Source organism: Artemia franciscana, chromosome 13 (genome assembly GCF_032884065.1).
Source record: "Artemia franciscana chromosome 13, ASM3288406v1, whole genome shotgun sequence".
Lineage (NCBI taxonomy): Eukaryota > Metazoa > Arthropoda > Branchiopoda > Anostraca > Artemiidae > Artemia > Artemia franciscana.
In genome coordinates, this window is record NC_088875.1 from 6924352 (window position 1) to 6943638 (window position 19287).

At 35.1% G+C, this 19287-nt stretch overlaps 1 protein-coding gene across 1 annotated transcript; it reads left to right on the top strand.

Annotated features, from left to right (window-relative positions):
- The first annotated feature begins 3191 nt into the window (after positions 1-3191).
- Positions 3192-18041, top strand: LOC136034452 (uncharacterized). Its single transcript, XM_065715635.1, has 2 exons — positions 3192-3460; positions 13121-18041. Exons 1-2 carry the CDS (start codon positions 3305-3307, stop codon positions 17981-17983), a joined length of 5019 nt encoding a protein of 1672 aa, XP_065571707.1. The 5' UTR covers positions 3192-3304; the 3' UTR covers positions 17984-18041.
- The last annotated feature ends 1246 nt before the right edge of the window (positions 18042-19287 follow it).

Here is a 19287-nt window from a genome sequence, read left to right on the forward strand (position 1 = left end):
TCTCCCCAAAAATATCTGATTAAAATTTGGAAATAAAGAATTTGTTCAACATAGTTGAAAGGTCCAAACACTATGCCTCTCGGATCAACGTAACCCGCACAACCCCTAGAGCAAAGAATTCGCCCACTGTTCGCATATAGGATTTTCATTTGAGAATGTGAGAATTTATTTATTTATTTTAGTAACTGATAGTAAATAAATAATAATTTTGACTGTTTAAACCTTGTTTACCACGGATCAACTGTGAGTTCAAACGATGATGGTAACTTTTAAAGTTACTTTTAAGTTACTTTTAAGTAACTTTTAAGTAAAAAGTAACTTTTAAGTTACTTTTTGCTTGTGGAGTAGATGAATAAAGAGGGTCGATATCTTGGTATCACTTTCATACAGTCCAGAAAAATGGATGTTCCGTTTCGCAGTCCAGTTAATGGATGTTCCATTGCTAAAGCCGATCGGGCTTCGTCGCACCTACTCTAGTAACAAACTGTGTCCTAGTGCTTCTACTTCGGAGGGCTTCTACCAGATTTTGAAATACTGAAGAACAGTAGCAGTAGTGTTGACGGATTTGCTACAAAACGACTGGTCTTCAATGGCCCATTTTGTTGATTCTGTTAATAGTTGAATAAAAACAGCAAGTTTTTTCAACTTACAGTAAGGAGTAACAGTCAAACTCAAAACAAACAGAAACTACCCCGCAAATGAAAAAGTTACTCCCTCTTCAATACCTTGGTCCTACCTAAAACAAAGCTTTCTGAAAAGCTTTCTAATCTAGTTAAATGGCCCATGTATTTCAGGATTCGTTCTTAAAAAATGGGACAAACATCCAAACTTTAGCGTAAACAGCAAGGTATTGATGAGGGGCCAAATCCTTCATATACGGAATCATTTTTGTTTGAATTGAGTTTTACTGTTGCTCCTTACTTTTAGTTTGAAAAAAAACTTTTTTTTTAATTTCTGATTTGTTTTCAAATATTGCCGGCAAGTTTGACTCACCCTCCATGAAAAATTCCCCCCCCTCCCGAGGAAAATCCTCTATGAAAAATTCCTCCGATGTACCCCCCCCCCCTTAAAATTCACTGCAGGTAATTTCATTCTCGCTGAAAAGTTGCCTCTCCTCCGTAAACCTTTTGGTGGAGGATTCAGCCTGGTACTTTCACTTGAAAAAAAAACATGTTTTATTTTTATTCGTGGTTTTATTCGCTTTTGCAAACTCCGGAAAGCCTCTTTTCGTGATTCCCCGGAAATCCGAACATGTTGAAAATATCCCCAGATTAATCCCTTGGAACAACTCCACATGCAAAATTGACCTGACAAAGAGAAAGTAAGACAAATAAAAGGAATTTCGTGTAGGAACTCCATCAAATCCCCCCAGTTAAAATTTCTCTTTGGAAGTCATCTTTGGAAAGTCAATTATCCCTGGGGAAAAAACCAACGAATAACCACGCATCCGTGATCTATCCTCTGGGGACAATACTAAATTCTACATTTTTGCAGATAGGAGCTTGAAACCTCTGCAGTAAGGTTCTCTGATACACTGAATTAGATGGGGACATTTTCGTTAGGAGTCTTTATTTTCAGGAATGTTTCCTCCCTTTTTCGTTTTGTTTCCTCCTTTGAGACTCATAACCTTTGATAGGTAATGCCAAATTTTATATATATATATATATATATATATATATATATATATATATATATATATATATATATATATATATATATATATATATATATATATATATATAATCAGCATAATAAAGCAATTCTTTTTATAGATCTGTTGATGTCAAAAGTTTGTTTTTTAGAGTTTCAGTTACCATTGAGCCGCGTCACTCCTTGATTACAGCTCTTTATCAAAAACTATTTAAAAGACCTTAGTAAATGTCGCAAGAAGGTCAATTGTTCTTAGGCATTTTGGAAAAATGCCTAAGAACACACGTTTTGGAAATTTGTTTTGGAACAATACGTTTAGGAAATTCGTTGTGGCAACACAGGCCAGGGAATTATCAAAAACACTATCAAAGAACAAAAGGACATTTATCTGATGAATAATTGGGGTCTCTGGCCCAACGGTGCAGCTAGAGACCAGTGGCAAAAAAGAAACGGAAGGGGGTCTATTGCCCTCAAATCACATTTCACCCTTGATTAGGGCATTAGAAATTTCAATTTGTATTGAAATGTCCCCACTCTAAAGTTTTAACACTTGGCCTTTCTAGAGGAAATGGAAGGAGAGAAAGATGAAATTAGAAAAAACAACACAAATGTGGCAAATGCCTCTTTTCTAAGGCAACGATAGCTTGTTACCTTTCAAAGAGAACATTAATTATTATTGCGATAACAAGGTGGAATAATAAATATATTCAAAGCCATGCACAATAGGTCATAGCCTGTTGTACGAGGGAAACCATGTCATGGGATATTTAAACTCAAAATCAGGATATTTACTCAAACTTTAGATGTTTTGTACACCGTGGAGGGGATTTGTAATGCCCTCACTATCCACCTTAAATTTTTAAATAAAAGACTGTTAAAAAAATATTGTACAAAATTACGATATATTAGATATTTCAGCTTTATATTTAATTTAAGTGAAAAATTTGGATTAGGGAGAAAATTTTTTTCTTACAGTTTAAAATTAAAAAAAAAACAATTTAAAACAATTTTACAGTTGATACATTACAAACTAAATCAATTAAAAACCAATTATGAATCATTACAAATGAAATTTTCTAAAGAAAAATATTTTTCAAGAAAGGTAAGGGTCAAAATTAAAACTTAAAACAAGCGGAATTAAATTCATACAATAAGTCAAAATTCAAACAGAAAAAACTTAGGATGAATAAATATTCAAAACCTCATACACAAAAAAAAATCGAATGAATAATCAAGTAAACTTTAAAATAAGCAGAAAATATTACAAATAAATAAGACTTGACTCATCTTTAGTGCCTTAAGGAGCAAAAATTCATTTCAATGTATGTTCATTAAATTTTTAATTTATATTTTAATAATTTTTTTTAGTTGTTGTTTTTAGTCTCATTTAAATTTTAAAAAGGTCTTTACTTTTTCTTTTTAAATAATTGTCGGAACGCAATCTTTTCAAGCCTTCAAAGAAGGCTTTAATATTTGAACCTCTGGAGCTCGATAAAAGCGCAAAAAGAGAATAGGTTATCTGTATTCAGCAACGCCAGAGCTGTCATGCAATGTTTGATTCCTAGAAAACTATTTTCTAAGCTGCCAATTGGCTTAGTGTGGTTAAAGACAAAAGCAATGAATGTATAAGATCAAACATAGTGTTTAAGTTATCATGACTTTGTTTTTGACATTTTGCTTGATTTTTTGGATTGGATCCATTCATTGTAACTACAGTTACTTTGAAAAAGATGTTGTGAAGCTTGTTGACTTCGTTGATACTATTGACTGGATTGATTTCGATGAACTAACCCTAGATGGTGGAGCAAAGGTATGGTTTATGATTTTATCAATCACCCTATTGACTATTTGAAGCAAACATTCTCTGGTGAAGGATACCGTAGCTGCGGCCTCTACTGCAGCCTAGTAAAAAATGACTGCTAGCCTAAAGTGACCGAAAATTCAATTTTTTCCTAAACTATTAATTGAGGAAGATTTATCATTTGAAGTGGGTTTAGTAATAATAACTATGATTTCAATTAAATTTGACGTTAAAAGTTTATTGAGCAAACAAACTAATGACAATTTCAAAATAAGCCGAAACTCCTCAAAAATGGTGCCGGGTCCAGACAAAATCCACATTGTCGGAATCTCTATAGCCAGAAAACAAATTGGGAAATTTACCAATCCCCATCCCAAACAAAAAGGAGAGTCGTCTTTTCGCATGAGAAGCCCTGATTCGTCTCTTTTTTCTCCGTCACCGCCAGTGTGGCACTAAAACATATATAGCTCAATGTTTTGTTTCCGGGCTAGTTTGAAAGGATATTGCGATCAGTGCGTCCATTTTTCATTTTCTCTTCTTCTTGTTTTCATACCATTACCGCTTATAATTCCTTATGTTAAAGTCAGATTTCTCCCCATTTTCTTTTAGAAATAAAAATAACTTTTGCCTCAGAACACCGCAGAATTTATTGAAAAAGCACAGCGCAGCATCAAATTTTTATTTTTTTACTTTAGCTAACAATAAAATACAGCATATTTTACACTAACGAAAACATGTAAAAAAAAAGTTTAATTCTGTGTCAGCTCATCTTCAAATAAGAACTTCATCGAACTTGGCGTTTGCCGTTGTCTTGTAGCCAGCGACAGCTTTTGGCTTCCTAATAGCTGATAAAGTGGTATCTTCGTTTTCCAACCAGTAAATGACTCGAATAAGGGAGGTTATTTTAGATGTCTCTTTTGATCAGCTTCAGGAGGCTGAACAAACGCTCAGCTGGAAAATTGCAAAAAAGGTAACGAGAATATCAGCGATATGTACTTTCTCAGTTCTAGGTACTTGATAATGTTAAAGCTGGTCTTGAATGAGTTCAAGACTCAGTGGCTGACGCTGTGACAACAAATGTATTTTTTGGTAGTGCAGCAAAGCGGCCTATGGGAATTTCACGGAATGTGGATTTTAACAGGAAAGGATCACCAGAAAAATAAAAGAGAAATGTCCCTATCATGAAAGAACATTAATGTTATTAGACTGTGATGATTAGTCTGAATAAATTACAGGCATTCGTCGAGACATGAAGCTACGATAGTGCTTTATTCATTAGAAACAGCCCGGACGTTCGAGAAATCGATAAATGCAAGTACTGGCAATTGCTCTCCGCGCTCCACGAGACCCCTTGGAAGCTCAGAAAAGCCACTTATAAATGTTGTAGCTGAATATGTTCCTCTTCTCTTAGCATGTACATTAACATGTGACTCTCATCTAAAACATCAATAAACTGCTTGATGGCCTCTTTCAACAAAATTTTGTAGGTATTTTATACGCTCCGCTCTTTACGCTAAAGTTTGACTCTTTCTCTTAACTCTACTTTTTAAAACAGTAAAAAACTTTGGCGTAAAGAGCGGGGCGATGAGTAGAAAAAGCCCCTTTCATATACGGAGTAAATCCTGTTTTTTATTGCGTCTATGAGGGGGTTCACTCCCTTCGTCAATACCCCGCTCTTTACACTAAAGCTTAAATTTTGTCCCAGTTCCTTAAGAATAACCCCTGAATCACAAAGGCCGTAGAATAAATAGTTGAAATTACTAAAAATACTTTAGCGTAAAAAGTGAGGTATTACGAGGAGGTAAACCCCTCATATACGTAATAATTTCTGTTCGTTTTAAGTTGTAATGCTGCTCCTTACTTTCAGTTGAAAAAACTTTTCATATTTATTTTTTCATTGTTTTCTTTAATAATGCTAGAAAACCCTGCGACCCCTTCATTGAAATTTTCTTCTTCCATGACAAATTCCTCCGTGGAAAGATTCTCCCGCGTAACCCCCTCCTAAACTTCTTCCCCTCCCCCCAAACCAAAAAAATCCCCCAGAGAACGTTTCTACACTTCCCAATAACCAGTACTATATGTTAACACAAGTCAAAGTTTGTAAATTGCAGCCCATACTACGGGGACTGTGGGGGAGTAAGTCTTCCCCAAAGACATAGTCATTAGGTTTTTCGACTATTGTGAATAAAATGGCTGTCTCAGAATTTTGATCCGGTGAATTTGGGGAAAATGAGAGTGAGAGGGGGCCTAGGCGCCCTCCAATTTTTCGGTCACTTAAAGACGGCACGAGAACTTTTAATTTTCGTCAGAATGAGCCCTCTCGTGACATTCTAGGACCACTGATTCGATACGATCACCCCTGAAAAAAAACGAAAAAAACAACAAATAAATTGTAGAAAGGAGCTTGAAACTTCTACAACAAGGTTTTTTAATACGCTGAATCTGATGGTGTGATTTTCGGTAAGATTCTGTGACTTTTAGGGGGTGTTTCACCCTATTTTCTAAAATGAGGCAAATTTTCTCAGGCTCGTAACTTGTGATGGGTATGACTAATCTTAATGAAACGTAAATATTTAAAATCAGCATTAAAATGCAATTCTTTTGATGTAACCATTAGTATCAATATTCCATTTTTAAGAGTTTCGGTTACTATTGAGCCGGGTCGCTCCTTACTGCAGTTCGTTACCACAAACTGTTTGATTTGCTCGTATCTCATTCCAGCACCTTGTGAGGTGCTCAGGAAAAATATATTTTGCAGTACTTTATTTTTGTAGCTCACAAAATTTGTACCTCTCCATAACTACTCATAACTCATAAGTACCTATCTTTTTTTTTTAATTTCCAATTTCGAAGGTCAATTTCTGTTCCAGATAAATTTACAATAAGATATTTTGATGTCGAAGAGACGTGCATTGATTTTAAATTAGCAAGTTCCCTTACTCTAATTCATAGTTCCACGTCAACTTAACCTCCTTTTTCTAGATTAAGTTTCAAATAAATATACCAGACTATTTCTGTGAAAATTTATGCTCTATTTTGACAGCCTGACAGCAACTTTTCATTTATCGTTCTGATTAACTGTACCTAAAATTAAAGTCTCCTAGGATCTTATAGTGTCACGATTTTGACTTCGTCTGGATAAATGATAAATTAAACTTAGCCCCTTCCCCTTTCTTCAGCACTCTGCTAAATTTTCAATGTCTTCTCATGTGTTTTCCCAACTGTACCTGGAAGTTTCAATTCCATCCTCCTAGTAGTTCCAAAGATCTTTAAGACATGATTATTTGGAAGACCTAGATACATGTATTTGTCTTAGCTCTGGCCCCAGTCAAAGTTTATAATCAGTTTGACTTCTTACCCTCCAATAAATTTTATAACTTTATTTAAGATAGTAATCTGAAAAAGTAAGCTCGCAAAGCCTCTTTTAATTTGCTTAGATATCCGTTTTGTTACCTAGGGGATGCTCTTTGGAAACTTTAAAAATCATCTCCTAGCTAATAATCCCTAGAACCCTGTGTCAAATACAAACAATAAGGAAACCAAAATTTTTTCTCCCATTTCTGTTGCTCGATATATCCCTCCTCTTTCTGAAAAATTTGTAGTTTTCGTGCTTTCGTGGCCCAAGTAAGGAACTCTGAAATTTTCAAGCCAATCGCATTCTTACGGGAAAACATTTCAGCTTTGTAAAGTAGTAACTATGAGAAAACAATGGTAACTTAAGTAATTACCGAGTCTTGTCTCAGAAGCTATGGGGTCTTTTAATTACCGAAGGCTTATTTTTGAACCATTTGACTTTTTTTTATAAAAAAGCAATCTCAAAGTTTTGGTCATATCCCTTATGAAGTTCCAAGAGGGGATAGGGTAGTAAAATCAAGCACATGAGGTGTTGACTGCCCTTCAGTCACTTTTGCTGATCTTACAAAAGTAAATAGAACGTTTAATTTTGAACTTATTTGGCCAGTATCCTTTCCCGAGAAACTAAAGCTGAAGTATTTTGAAATCCTGCATAAAGACAATAATTTTCATTTAGCTCTACTCTAGCGCCATTTAGCTCCATTTTTCCATTCTTCCCTCTACTCTAGCTCCATTTCATAATTCAACTTCATAGTTACTGTCTCTCCTCGACATTCGGTTCCAAGTTAATACTCCGAGTTATTCCCCTGATCTTGCAGACACTTCAATTTGACAACCTGGATGAACATGTCGTGCTTTGATTTTTATTGTAAATTTATTTTAAATAAATTCTAAGCCCCATAGGATCTTATGCAGAAAGAATTTTGCTTTTGCTTAGATCAAACAGTTTGCAGTAACTGTAAGTAAGGAGTGACTCGGCTCAATAGTAACCGAAACTCAAAATACAGATATTGATATTAATAGATACGTCAAAAGAATTACCTTAATATGGTGATACCAAATATATAAAATTCATTAAGTTTAATTTTACCCATCATAAGTTACGAGCACAAGAAAATTTGCCTGAATTTAGAAATAGGGAGAACCACCCCCTAAAATTAAAGGAATATAAATGAAAATCACAACATCAGATTTAATGTACCAAAGAACACTGCTGTAAAAGTTTCAAGTTCCTATATACAAAAATGTAGAATTCTGCTGTTTCTGCAAGAAGAAAGATCACAGATTCTCGTTCATTTGTGTTTGTTTTTTTCAGGGATAATCTTTTCGAAATAATGGCCCTAGAAGATCGGGAGAGGGCTCATTCAAACGGAAATTGAAATTTCTAGTCCCATCTAAAACTGACAAAAGTGCAATTGACCCCACCCCCACGACCCTTTTTCTCCAAATTTATCTGATCAAAATGTTGAGAGAGCTATTTTGTTTATTATAGTTGAAAGATCCCATAATTATGTTCTTAAGGGTAAAATAACCCCTCTCCACCCCGTGGAGAGAGGCCTTTAAGCTATGAAATGTGTCCATTTTATACGCATAGTTTTTGTTATTGCGGATCATACTGAAATTTCTTGGGAGGGGGGATTTCGTGCTCGGGTGGGTTTCCGTAGGGAGAATTTTCCGGGGGGGAATTATCGGAGCTATTTTCGGCGTGTTCTGATTTCCCGAAAAATGTTGCCATGGTGGGAGACATTGCCAGAGTGATCGAGAAGATGACTATAAATAAAAGTCTTTGTCAAATGTAAGTATACTAAAGAAAATTTGAATTAAAAATCAAATAGTTGTTGACATCAAGTCATGGCTAATTGTAGAAAAAGCAAAGACAAGGCTAAATCGTCCGCTAGAAGTTTTACGGAGGGGGGAGGGACTTGCAGTGAAGATGGGACAATCTGGAGGGAATTTAAATTTAATGTGGGATGAAATTTCTACGGAGGAGTTTCTCCTTAGGAAAAGTGGGATATTTCATGCAGAAATTAAACAGAAAAACAGGTTTTTTAACTGTAAGTAAGGAACAGCATTAAAAACCAAAACGAAAAGAAATTATTCTGTATTTGAAGGGTGACCCCTTCCTATTCTAAAATTTGGCTGTTTGTCCCAATTCTTTAAGAACGGCAGTTGAAACACAGGGTTCGTTTAATTAGAATATGAAGTTGTTGTTTTTTTTAAGTACTAAAAGCTTTACAGTTTGTAGCAACGAACTATAAGTAAAACGTACGCGGCTCAATAGTAACCGAAACTCTAAAAAACTAACTGAATTTTCACACCAACAGAAATATGCAGAGAATTGGCATATTATGCTGATTCTAAATATATAAGTTGTATTAGTTTTAGTGTTACCAATCAAAGTCTACGAATCTGAGAAAATTTGCCTGAATTTTAGAAACAGGGAGATTTTGCCATTTTTTTTAAAAAATGCTCCTGAAACACATGGGCTGTTTAATTAGAATGCAAAGCTTTTTTAAGACTGCTAAAAGCTTAAGTGTAATAGGGTGATGGTATCGAATGAATGGTCCTAGAGAACCAGGACAGGGCTCTTTCGAACAGAAACTAGACCTACATTGCCTGAGCAACGTGAAGTGTTGCGACGACCTTTCTCTGGCTTCGCCGAATAAAGTGTTGTGAGAGCAACACTTTGGTTTTGTTTCTTTGCTACCGGTTAAACGCTGAAGTTGTCAGCCTATTGAAGCTTTTAAAACGTTATGTTGAAAGAAGAACGCGATCAGTAATCGCATGATCAAAGGCTATTCCTCAGCGTTGAAAAAACAGCAATAACAAAATAATATCGAAAGAAGGGACTAAATTGACTTCGCAGCCAGTTGAACTTTATCCTTTTCAATCTTAGACATCGTGAAGGATGACAGCTTAGAACAATATCTTATATAATCCAGTTGGCGTTATAAAGCTATCTGTAAGTTTTCAGGATCAAAATACCATAAATGACACTACTAATTATGAAGAAACTAATATGACATATTTTCTATCAGCTCATCACGAGCTATCGATAATAAAGAAAGAAGCGACTAAGTTGACTTCGCAGCCAGTTGAACGTTATCCTTATCAATCGTAGACATCGTGACGGATGAAAACTTGAAACAGTATCTTATATGATCTAGAAGGTATTATATAGCTATCCGTAACTTTTCAGGATCACAATACCATAGATGACACTCTATTAATTATTACGAATCTGCCTCGTTGTTTTACGTTATCGTTTGTACCCGTTGCGTAAACACTTAATTCTAGGTTAGAGTGAGTATGGGTAGGCTACACCAACTAGCAAAAGTTACAAATCCCTCTTCACTGAAGATGATTGTAGCCTAACAAGCGACTATTACTTACAAGTCACATGCATATCTTACCACTGGAACCAAATTGGTCTTACCATCCAATACACCGGAAACAAATAATAGGTACACCAGCTAGCCAAAGTTCCAAACCCCTTATTGACGATGATGATTATGGTTTAACAGCTTACTGTTGCTTACAAGTCCTCTACTTGTCTCACAATTGGTATCGGCCTATTTTTGGTTTCAGTGTGTACCCTAGTATTGAAGTTATCAACCACTTGAAACTTTTAAACTAGTATATCTCATGAAGGAATTTTTGTATCAAAAAATGAATCACATATCCTTTTATCAGCTCATCAAGAGCTATCGATTGCCGTCGGAAATTTTTTTTGCCGTAGGCCAACTTTTTAACGTCACCACTTAGAAGGGACCAAAGGCTAAGCTCCAATTTCCTTAGCAATGACAGAACTTTTAAAGTTTAAGAGGTACATCTGATAACATTTCTCTGCCTCAATCCCAAGTTCGAAAAAACAAATGATAAACCCAGCCGTAATCACGGCAGCACTTTCGGGCCCGTGGGAAAATGCCGCTGTTTTGCTTCTGTAAATTTCTCTATTTATCCCTCAAAGAAGATATATTGGCTGTGGGGCCGGGTAACTGCCGTATATATTTAAGACTCATAGATTTTAGTCCATCTTCAATTTGAAAGTGGTGCCTGCTTGCTTGCCTGCTAGAACGGAGCTTTCCGCTCGAAAGCACAAACATGGTTTGATGAAACGAAAGCTTGGCCGCACAACTTCAAATACTCCTCTCTGACATAGGCTATATAACTCCACTTCACTTCGCACACAATAGCCTCTGGCTCATGGACAAGCAAAAATCATCCTTTTTGGCCCCAGGCAAGAGTTCTGCGGAACTTTCCAAAATGTAATGTCATATTCCTTAATCTGGCCTGAGGTCCACACTTTCCGTAAAAACCGCACAGGTTAGGCCCTTACCAGTTTCCAGGAATAAGCCGAGATCGGTGGCATGGAAAAAAAAACGGGATAAAACCAAAGTGTTGCTCTTGCAACACAATTAAAAGTTTCCTGAGGAAATTTTACACAAGGGAAACTGTGCTAAAATTAAAATACAAATGTCTTTATTTTACATGTATGGTGAGCTAAATTTAAACCTGCGTGAGTTGAAACGAGTTTGGAAATTAAATAAACAAAGTTTTTTTTTTTAACTGATAGTAAGAAACTACATTAAAACTTAAAAAAAATTCGTCCGTGAAAGGGGAAGTCCCCCTCCTGAACCTCCCACTCTTTACGCTAAAGTTCTATATTACTTTGAAAATTGTAACAAACAGTCAAACTCTTTGTCCCCTCCTCAACGCCTCTATCTTTACGTTAAGTTTGAATCTTTGTCACAACTCTAATTTTCAAATTAATAAAGAACTTTAAAGTAAAGAGTGGGATGTAAGGGAGGGGACATCCCCTTTCACGTACGGAATAGTTTGTGTTCGCTCTAAGTTTTGATGTCGCTCCTTACTTTCAGTTAAAAAAACTTGTTCTTTTATTTAATTTTACATATAACTAGCTTAGCTTCTTCCCTCTCTCTTCTATTTAAATTGCAACTTTCCTTGCCTCCCTCCTTCATTTTTGATAGCTCCTAGAAGTTTAAACTCCACCCTTTTATCCTATCATTACTATTATACTATTTCGATGACCTCGACCCTCATGGTATACTTCGTTTATCTTTCCTTCAAATCTTTTATATCTCCTTACAATCCAGTAGGCTACTCTCTCAATCTATCAATTCAATCCCTTAATTTAATTTCAAGATATTGAAAATGATATAAATCAAGTGCATAGAGCTTTTTTTTTATTTTTCTTAAGTACGCACCACGTTGCGATCCTTAAAACTGGAAAACTTGGAAAACCTTGGCTTAACAAAGACTTCCAAAGACCTTGCTTGAACCAAAAAGCATCAGCAGCAAAAGTAATTCAGAACATTTTCGAATTTTCTGACAACCTCCAATTCTCTAGATCCTTGCCCAGGGGTGCTGAAGGGGCCATGACTTACTTGTCCATTTTTATTGGACTTTTCTATTATTAATAATAAAATAGTGATCTCTGAATTTAGATTGGAGAATGGGGCATTTTGGGGAGCTAGCAAAAAAGGATACTGGATGGGAAGGTCCCTCTTATTATTTTTGAAACTTGTAAAGGGCGCTCAAAATTTTAATTTCCCATTTCCGAGGTCTGTGTATATCATCTTGATGGTTCTAAAATATTAGTTTGTTAACAAGAGTGTAAAAATCGTCTTTTAATTTGGATATTCCCTCTCAGCCGACGAATAATTTATTATTTTTTATTACTAATTTATTAATATCTTATTACCAACATCTTATTACAATTTTTTTGGTAATTTTACTACTAAATTGCAATTTTGCTTTCCCCACCCTCCATCCTTCCTTTCCTCAACAGCACCTTCAAATTTCAACTCCATACCTCAAGCAGTTCCCAAGATATTGCAGATATGGATTTTAAGTGAACTAGATTTACGTAGCGTCTCCCAATTTACCACCGCCCCCTTCCTTAGTCCAGCTGGTTGACTTGAACCCTTTCCTTTCTCCAATACCAACTCGAAATTTGCACGAGAATCCTTCTGCCATTTCCGAGATATTGTGAATAATTTGAAAAATAAGGTGAACACAGTGTATTTTGATTTATTTGGGTAGGCGTATCATTTCCAGAATGCACTCTTGGAAAACTCTGGCTAAATAGGCCAACTACTACTAATAAAGCATTGCAGCAACAAGCCATTTGGCACAACAGAGCTGCGCACACTTCTTCCCTATCCCAAGCCCATGTATTCAAAGCTTTCCTCTTTGCAACCTCTCCAGAATTTATAATTTCCTTCAAATTCTTTCTTGCGAATTCTTCTCGCCGCATTTGTCATTTGCCGTAAGATATTTTTTTTATTGCAGGTTAAACGATCAAGAAGGCAGCAGCAGTTACACCTTACCAGCAATTCTTCAGCAGCATACGCAGTGAAAAGTCATTTCAAATATCTTCTATTAAAATCTAAGTGCACAAGAAAGTCTAACACTTTCAAAATAAGCTTAGATGATACCTCGAAAAGCCAATCACTTTTATACACAAGCTGCAATAACGGTACTTGGACATTTCAATTAAATAACCACTTTGGTGATAAATTAAGGATAAAAAGTCACTACCCAAAGGAAATCATGGTTCAAAAAATTGGAATGGGAAATGTGACAAAAGATAAGACCCTTGGAACGCTCCATGAGGAGGGTAAAGCCAGGTTAGAAGAGCTAGGTGAATTCTCAAAGCAGCAAGTGCTTGTTGCTGTTCTGGGGCTTCGAGGATCTGGCAAATCAACTATTGTTTCTTTGATATCTGGTAATGACGAAATGTTTCGTCAGGGAAGAACAAGTACAAAGACAACAACGTTAGGAATTGATATATCACCAGTGATCCCAAGTAATGAGTATATTCAAGCAGTGAATTATGCATTACAAAACAACTTTACTGATAGTGGCTCACCTTTTCCATTAGTGTTTACTGATAGTGAAGGAATGGGGGTAAGAGGTGACAGCATTGATTTTGTTTCAACAATTCCCCCTCTATTATTTTCGAATATTAATATGTGGGTAACTACTGACTCCTTACGTTCAGATGAAGAACTAAAAAAATTAGATCGCTATCTCAACTTGGCAAGTAGAATTCAAGATGATAGTGGATCACTTTGTACTGAATTCAAGAGTGGGAGGTTAATTGTAGTTGTGAATAAAATGCAGGGTGATGAAAATGACGAAGAACTTACTGACGAACTCTTGGAAGAAGAGTTTGAATCTGAATCTGAGTCTGCGACAAAGAGAGATTCTATACGCAAGAAATTAAAGAATTGTTTTAAGTCAGTTCAAGTCATTGGATTTCCTTATTTGTCTTTACCGGAAGAAGATAAGTATTTGAAATATGTAAATATTAGAGGAAAGGAATCAGATCGTTTCAGACAAAGTCTAACAAAATTAATTTCCTTGGTTTTAAATGAGGAAAACGAAGTTAAAACCTTAGCTGGAACAATACTTACACCAAATGTTTTGATCAACCTGTATAAAATTGTACTAGAAAAGATTAATTCAGATGCTGAGTTCCTTGACAATGACTTATTAGATGTTGTGTTTACTGCTAACATAAAAACTAAATTATCCGAAAATGAAACATTTATTCAAAAACGTCTGACTGAAATAAAAGGAACCAAGAACACTGAAGCTCTTGTTGAAGCTATTAGTTTTTTAGTAGAAAAAAACAAAAATACACTAAGAGCTCTAGTAGAAGAAGGTAAAAATGAAAGACAAAGAAAAATGATAATGACAGAATGGAAGATAGTTGAGACTAGAATAATGGAGTCAATGGAAAATTCTATTTATTGTGGTTTTAATATTACATTGACTGAGATTCATTCCTTGTTAATAGGACTACTTCCAATTTGCAGGTATTTACCCTCACAAGAGCATTACTGCATGAAAAGTTATTTTTCTGAAAGACTTTTTAGCTCTTCGAAGCTTTTAAGCACACTACCAGTAGAAATTTCAGAAAGAACTTACAGCATATTAGAAACAATTGATAAGGAAAAAGAGGAAATATTTTCTAAGTGTTCTAAGCAACGAATGTCATTCGCATATACTGAACGTGATCAGGCGGAAACACTTTTACGAGAAGGCATTGAAATCATTCAGTCAGTGAACTCGACAACGGATATTGACCAAACATTCAAGACCTTTGCAAATTCACAAATCACAATTGTAAAGAGAAAACAGTTTGATTTTTATTCATTGGTTACCCAATGCAATTTTAATCAGTCTTTACAAAAAGGACATGAGGTAATTGAATACATAAAATCAACGCTTGGTAACAGATTAGAAAGGCTACGAAACATATTTGAATTCAAAAAGCTTGAAACACAATTTGATTTTAACAGCGTCTCCCCAAAATATCTTTCAAATGATAAAACAACTAGAGTATTTGATTTACTATGTGATTTACCATACATTTTGTCAAAACTGACCGCTCATATAGAGGAGCTTCGGTTGATTTGTTCCAACGTGACCGTTTATGGTTATACTAGTACATCACTCAGGATACTGTCAATTGAAACTGGCTATTTGAATATCCATGATAAGGGATCCACTATCTCTTTAACAAAACCGCATGCTCCTTCAAAATCAAAAACTGGTCAAACGGGGCAGAACGGCTTTAGCGGAGGAGTTGTTTTAATAAAGGTTCATTTTGCGGTCAATGGTGGTGTCATGACCATTGAAGCAAATGGAGGAGATGGCGGAGAAGGAGGAGATGGTGCGACTGGGTCCCAGGGAGTAGATGGAAAGAATGGGACATTACCTTCGAAGTTTTCTCAAAAATATTACTATGATGCTTGGAAAAATGACAAGTTGGGAAAAAAAAAAAACGAAATATTAACACTAATACCCGACCCCGCGTTGGGTTGGTTGTGCTTGACTCCTTTAGTTGTTAATAATATTATATGTGCTGCGGTTCCAAACAGTAAGGTCTATTGGAACGTCATAACGTTTTCTAAAAAAATTGAACAAAAGTCAACTAATGCAACACCAGGCAAAAAAGGCCTTCGAGGTAATCCTGGCGGATCTGGAGGGAATGGAGGTGAGCCTGGGAGACTAAAGCTGGATATTCCTGTACGTTCTTGGGAGCATTTTACTCTATTAGCTCAAGGTGGTAAAGGAGGCATAGGTGGTAAAGGTGGCAATGGAGGTCCTGGAGGCAGAGGTGGAAGTAATAAGGTTATAAAGGGAGTATATTATCGGACTTGGAAACAAAAGGAGAGACATAAGTACAAGAGCGGCATTCGGCGTTTACAAGATAGAGTATACAAGATTTATCCTTGGCCCGGGGAAATAATAGCTAGCAGCGTAGATTTCGAAGAAGAATTTACAGGAAGAGAAAAGGACGGTGAAATCGGAGAAATAGGGAAGAAAGGAAAAGACGGAAGTAAAAACAAAGTTCAAAGTCAAGTCGAAAATCTAACGATTGCTGATAGTTTTCTTTTTCCCATATTTAAGGAAATAATCTCATTTAGCTTAATGGAAAAAATAGAAGGAAGATATAAAGGAGAAAGATCTATTCAAAAAGTTATTGATTCTACTGAAAATATGTTAGTTCAAGCTTCCAAACAGAAAAACGAGCTTTGGAACTTAAGAGCTCAGTACACACATCAGTTGATTGGCAAAAGCTTGGACAGCCTTATTAAAACTGAAATGAAGTTATCAGAAGAACTAATGCATGATTCTAAAAATAAGCAACACTTTTTGACAGAAGATATAAGAAAACACAAGGAAAAATTGAGTTTAGTCTTCGATCAAATAACGCAATTCAATTCGGGGAGTCTGAAATATATTGTTGACAAATTCAGAGACAAACTTTTTGCAGATTCACGAAGTCATTTGGCACAAAGAACTGAAGAAACAAGAGGAAAGAAAGTATTCAACGCTGCTAAAATCTTAGCTAACATTGTGAGTTTTGCTTTAGCTATATTTGGCATTGGCCATCAAAATCATGAAAATACAAAAACTGGATTTTTAGACCTTGTTAATTCCACTCATAAGTTCATTTCTGATGAATTGAAGACTTCTTCTAATGATATTGACCAACTATTCGAAGATTATTTTTTACTTATTGAACATAATTATAACAAAACAAATCAGCTCATCCAGAAAATTAAAATTTTTGCCAATGATATAAGTAACATCGAGATAAAAAATGAAATAGACCTTGGCGTTCAACTTTCAGATTTAATGAAAGTCTATACTCCTGTCTCGTTTGCAACTAGTGAAATAAATAATCGATTTATCCGTTACGAAGCGCGTCAATTAGTCTCTCGCCTAAAATCAGTAGTTTTCCAAGCTTCTAGTGAACTAGGAGCCGAAAACATCCCAGAACTAGATTCATTGGTATCACTTATTGATATGAAAGTAGACCTTACAGAGAGGGTGATCGAACTTACGTCCAAGATTTCTGATACACAACTGGTGGTTGACGGATTCAAAAGACGTAAGGACATGCTCCATGATACATCTGCAATTGTACTGGATAATATGGCTTCCGCTAATAAGGTACTTGACACAATAGCGGTCAACGCAATGCTAAACCTATTTTGCATTGGAAAGCAAATTTACTCCAGTTTATCTAATCTTATAAATATAGCAGCTTATGTTCAACAGAGTAACCAATTCCTTTCAAAAATCCAGCCCTTTTCACCTCTGTCGGTACCGGAAGAATTTAGAACAGTCCTGGAGATCCTAAAGGATGAGTTAAATATGGGGAAAATTGTGCATAAAGGTGAAATAACAATTCTTTTAAATGAGATGGATTTCCCATATGAGTTTGAGCTTCTGAGAACAAGGCGGCATGCAAAGTTTCCTATTTTTGATGATAAAAATGGGAACATTTGGATTGAAAGTGTTCAAGCCATATTGAAAAATGTTTCAAGTGATGGAGAGTTCTATATGACTTCGATAGAGCACAGTGGCTCTGTACTTTTTGATTTTGGTGATGAGCTAAGGCTTGAACCTGCTGTTTTTGAAAGTGTGTATTCAGTTCCAGGACCTGAATGGATAATTAAGCCTGTGTCCGTATACAATAACATTGAACTTATAAATTATCCTTTTTCATCTTACTACAAAATTAGTATCCCGGAAAACCATACATCAATTAATATCGTTAGCAACATCAATATCAATATGACGACTCTTCATCAGATAGAGTTAATATTTAAATTATGGTATAAGAAGTAAAAAAAAGGTTTCCAAAATTTTATTGAATTAAAGCTATAATAAAGATATCCTTTAAGTAGTATTTTGCTGGTGCTTATTGGTACTATGTTGCTGTTTATTATAGCTGATGTAATTCTTAAAAGAAACAAAATCGATTACATTTTTTTTCCTACCAGAACTTGTTAAAAATTTTCTTACTATAGATAAAGAATAATCTATAGATAACTATTATTATAGATAAATAAATAGTGACAGATAGATATATATTGTTACAAATGCCACTTCGGGGTATGGACAAAAAGAAACTAAAACATAAACTGAAAAAAAACTACTGTACAATAACATTTTAAAAAAAAAGAAAGAATAGTTCATAACAATAAAAGAAACACATAAGACATAACATCAACAATGCAATTGTATATTATCATATATCGACAAAACAATATAAATAAGATACATGATACTATATCAATAAAACAACAAAATAACAAATAAAACTCCCATAAGTAGATATGTGATAGTCACTGCGTTTAATTGCATATTAATGCATATTAATTAGCAAAGATAGAGTCTCATCAAGTTATAAAGATATGTATTGCTACAAATGCCACTTCGGGGTATGGACAAAAAGAAACTAAAACATAAACATAAGAGAAACACGTAAGACATGGCACCAACAATACAATTACATATTAGTCATTTTTGAACAAAACAAGCAAAATATGATCCATAATACCGTATTGATAAAGCAACAAAATAGAAAATAAAACTTGCATAAGTAAAATTATGATAGTCCCTGAGTGACATGTTAATTAGAAAATTTAGTGTCTCACCAAATTGCATTCAATGCTACAAGACCATGCCAGCATATAAAAAAGCTATAGGGAAATGTATAATTAGAACAGATTACGTATGGATAAGTTCCTTAGGGCACTTCGACTACTAAAAATGCTTTATTGAACGCACATGTCAGGTGCACAGAAATTCTTGCCCCTCTCCTTTATCTAAGAGTTTTGTTGGCTTAAGATTGACCTTGTTCAGAACTTAATTTTTCTCACCGTTCAGGTATGATAAACACATGAAATGATCTTTAATCTTGTCCCGAATTTCGTTTTTATTAAGTTAGACTTGAACGTCTTAAGGAAACTGCATTTACCCTTGCTCATAAGAAAACCCTACATAAGACAATAAGAAGACCCGAGGAAGCATAACTTATATTATAATTAATCCAAAGATTTCGCCCTCCAAGTAGCAAACCTCAATCCTCCCCTTCATTGAAACTTACTTTATTATGTTATATCTGTTTTTTTATTTCCAACTTTTAT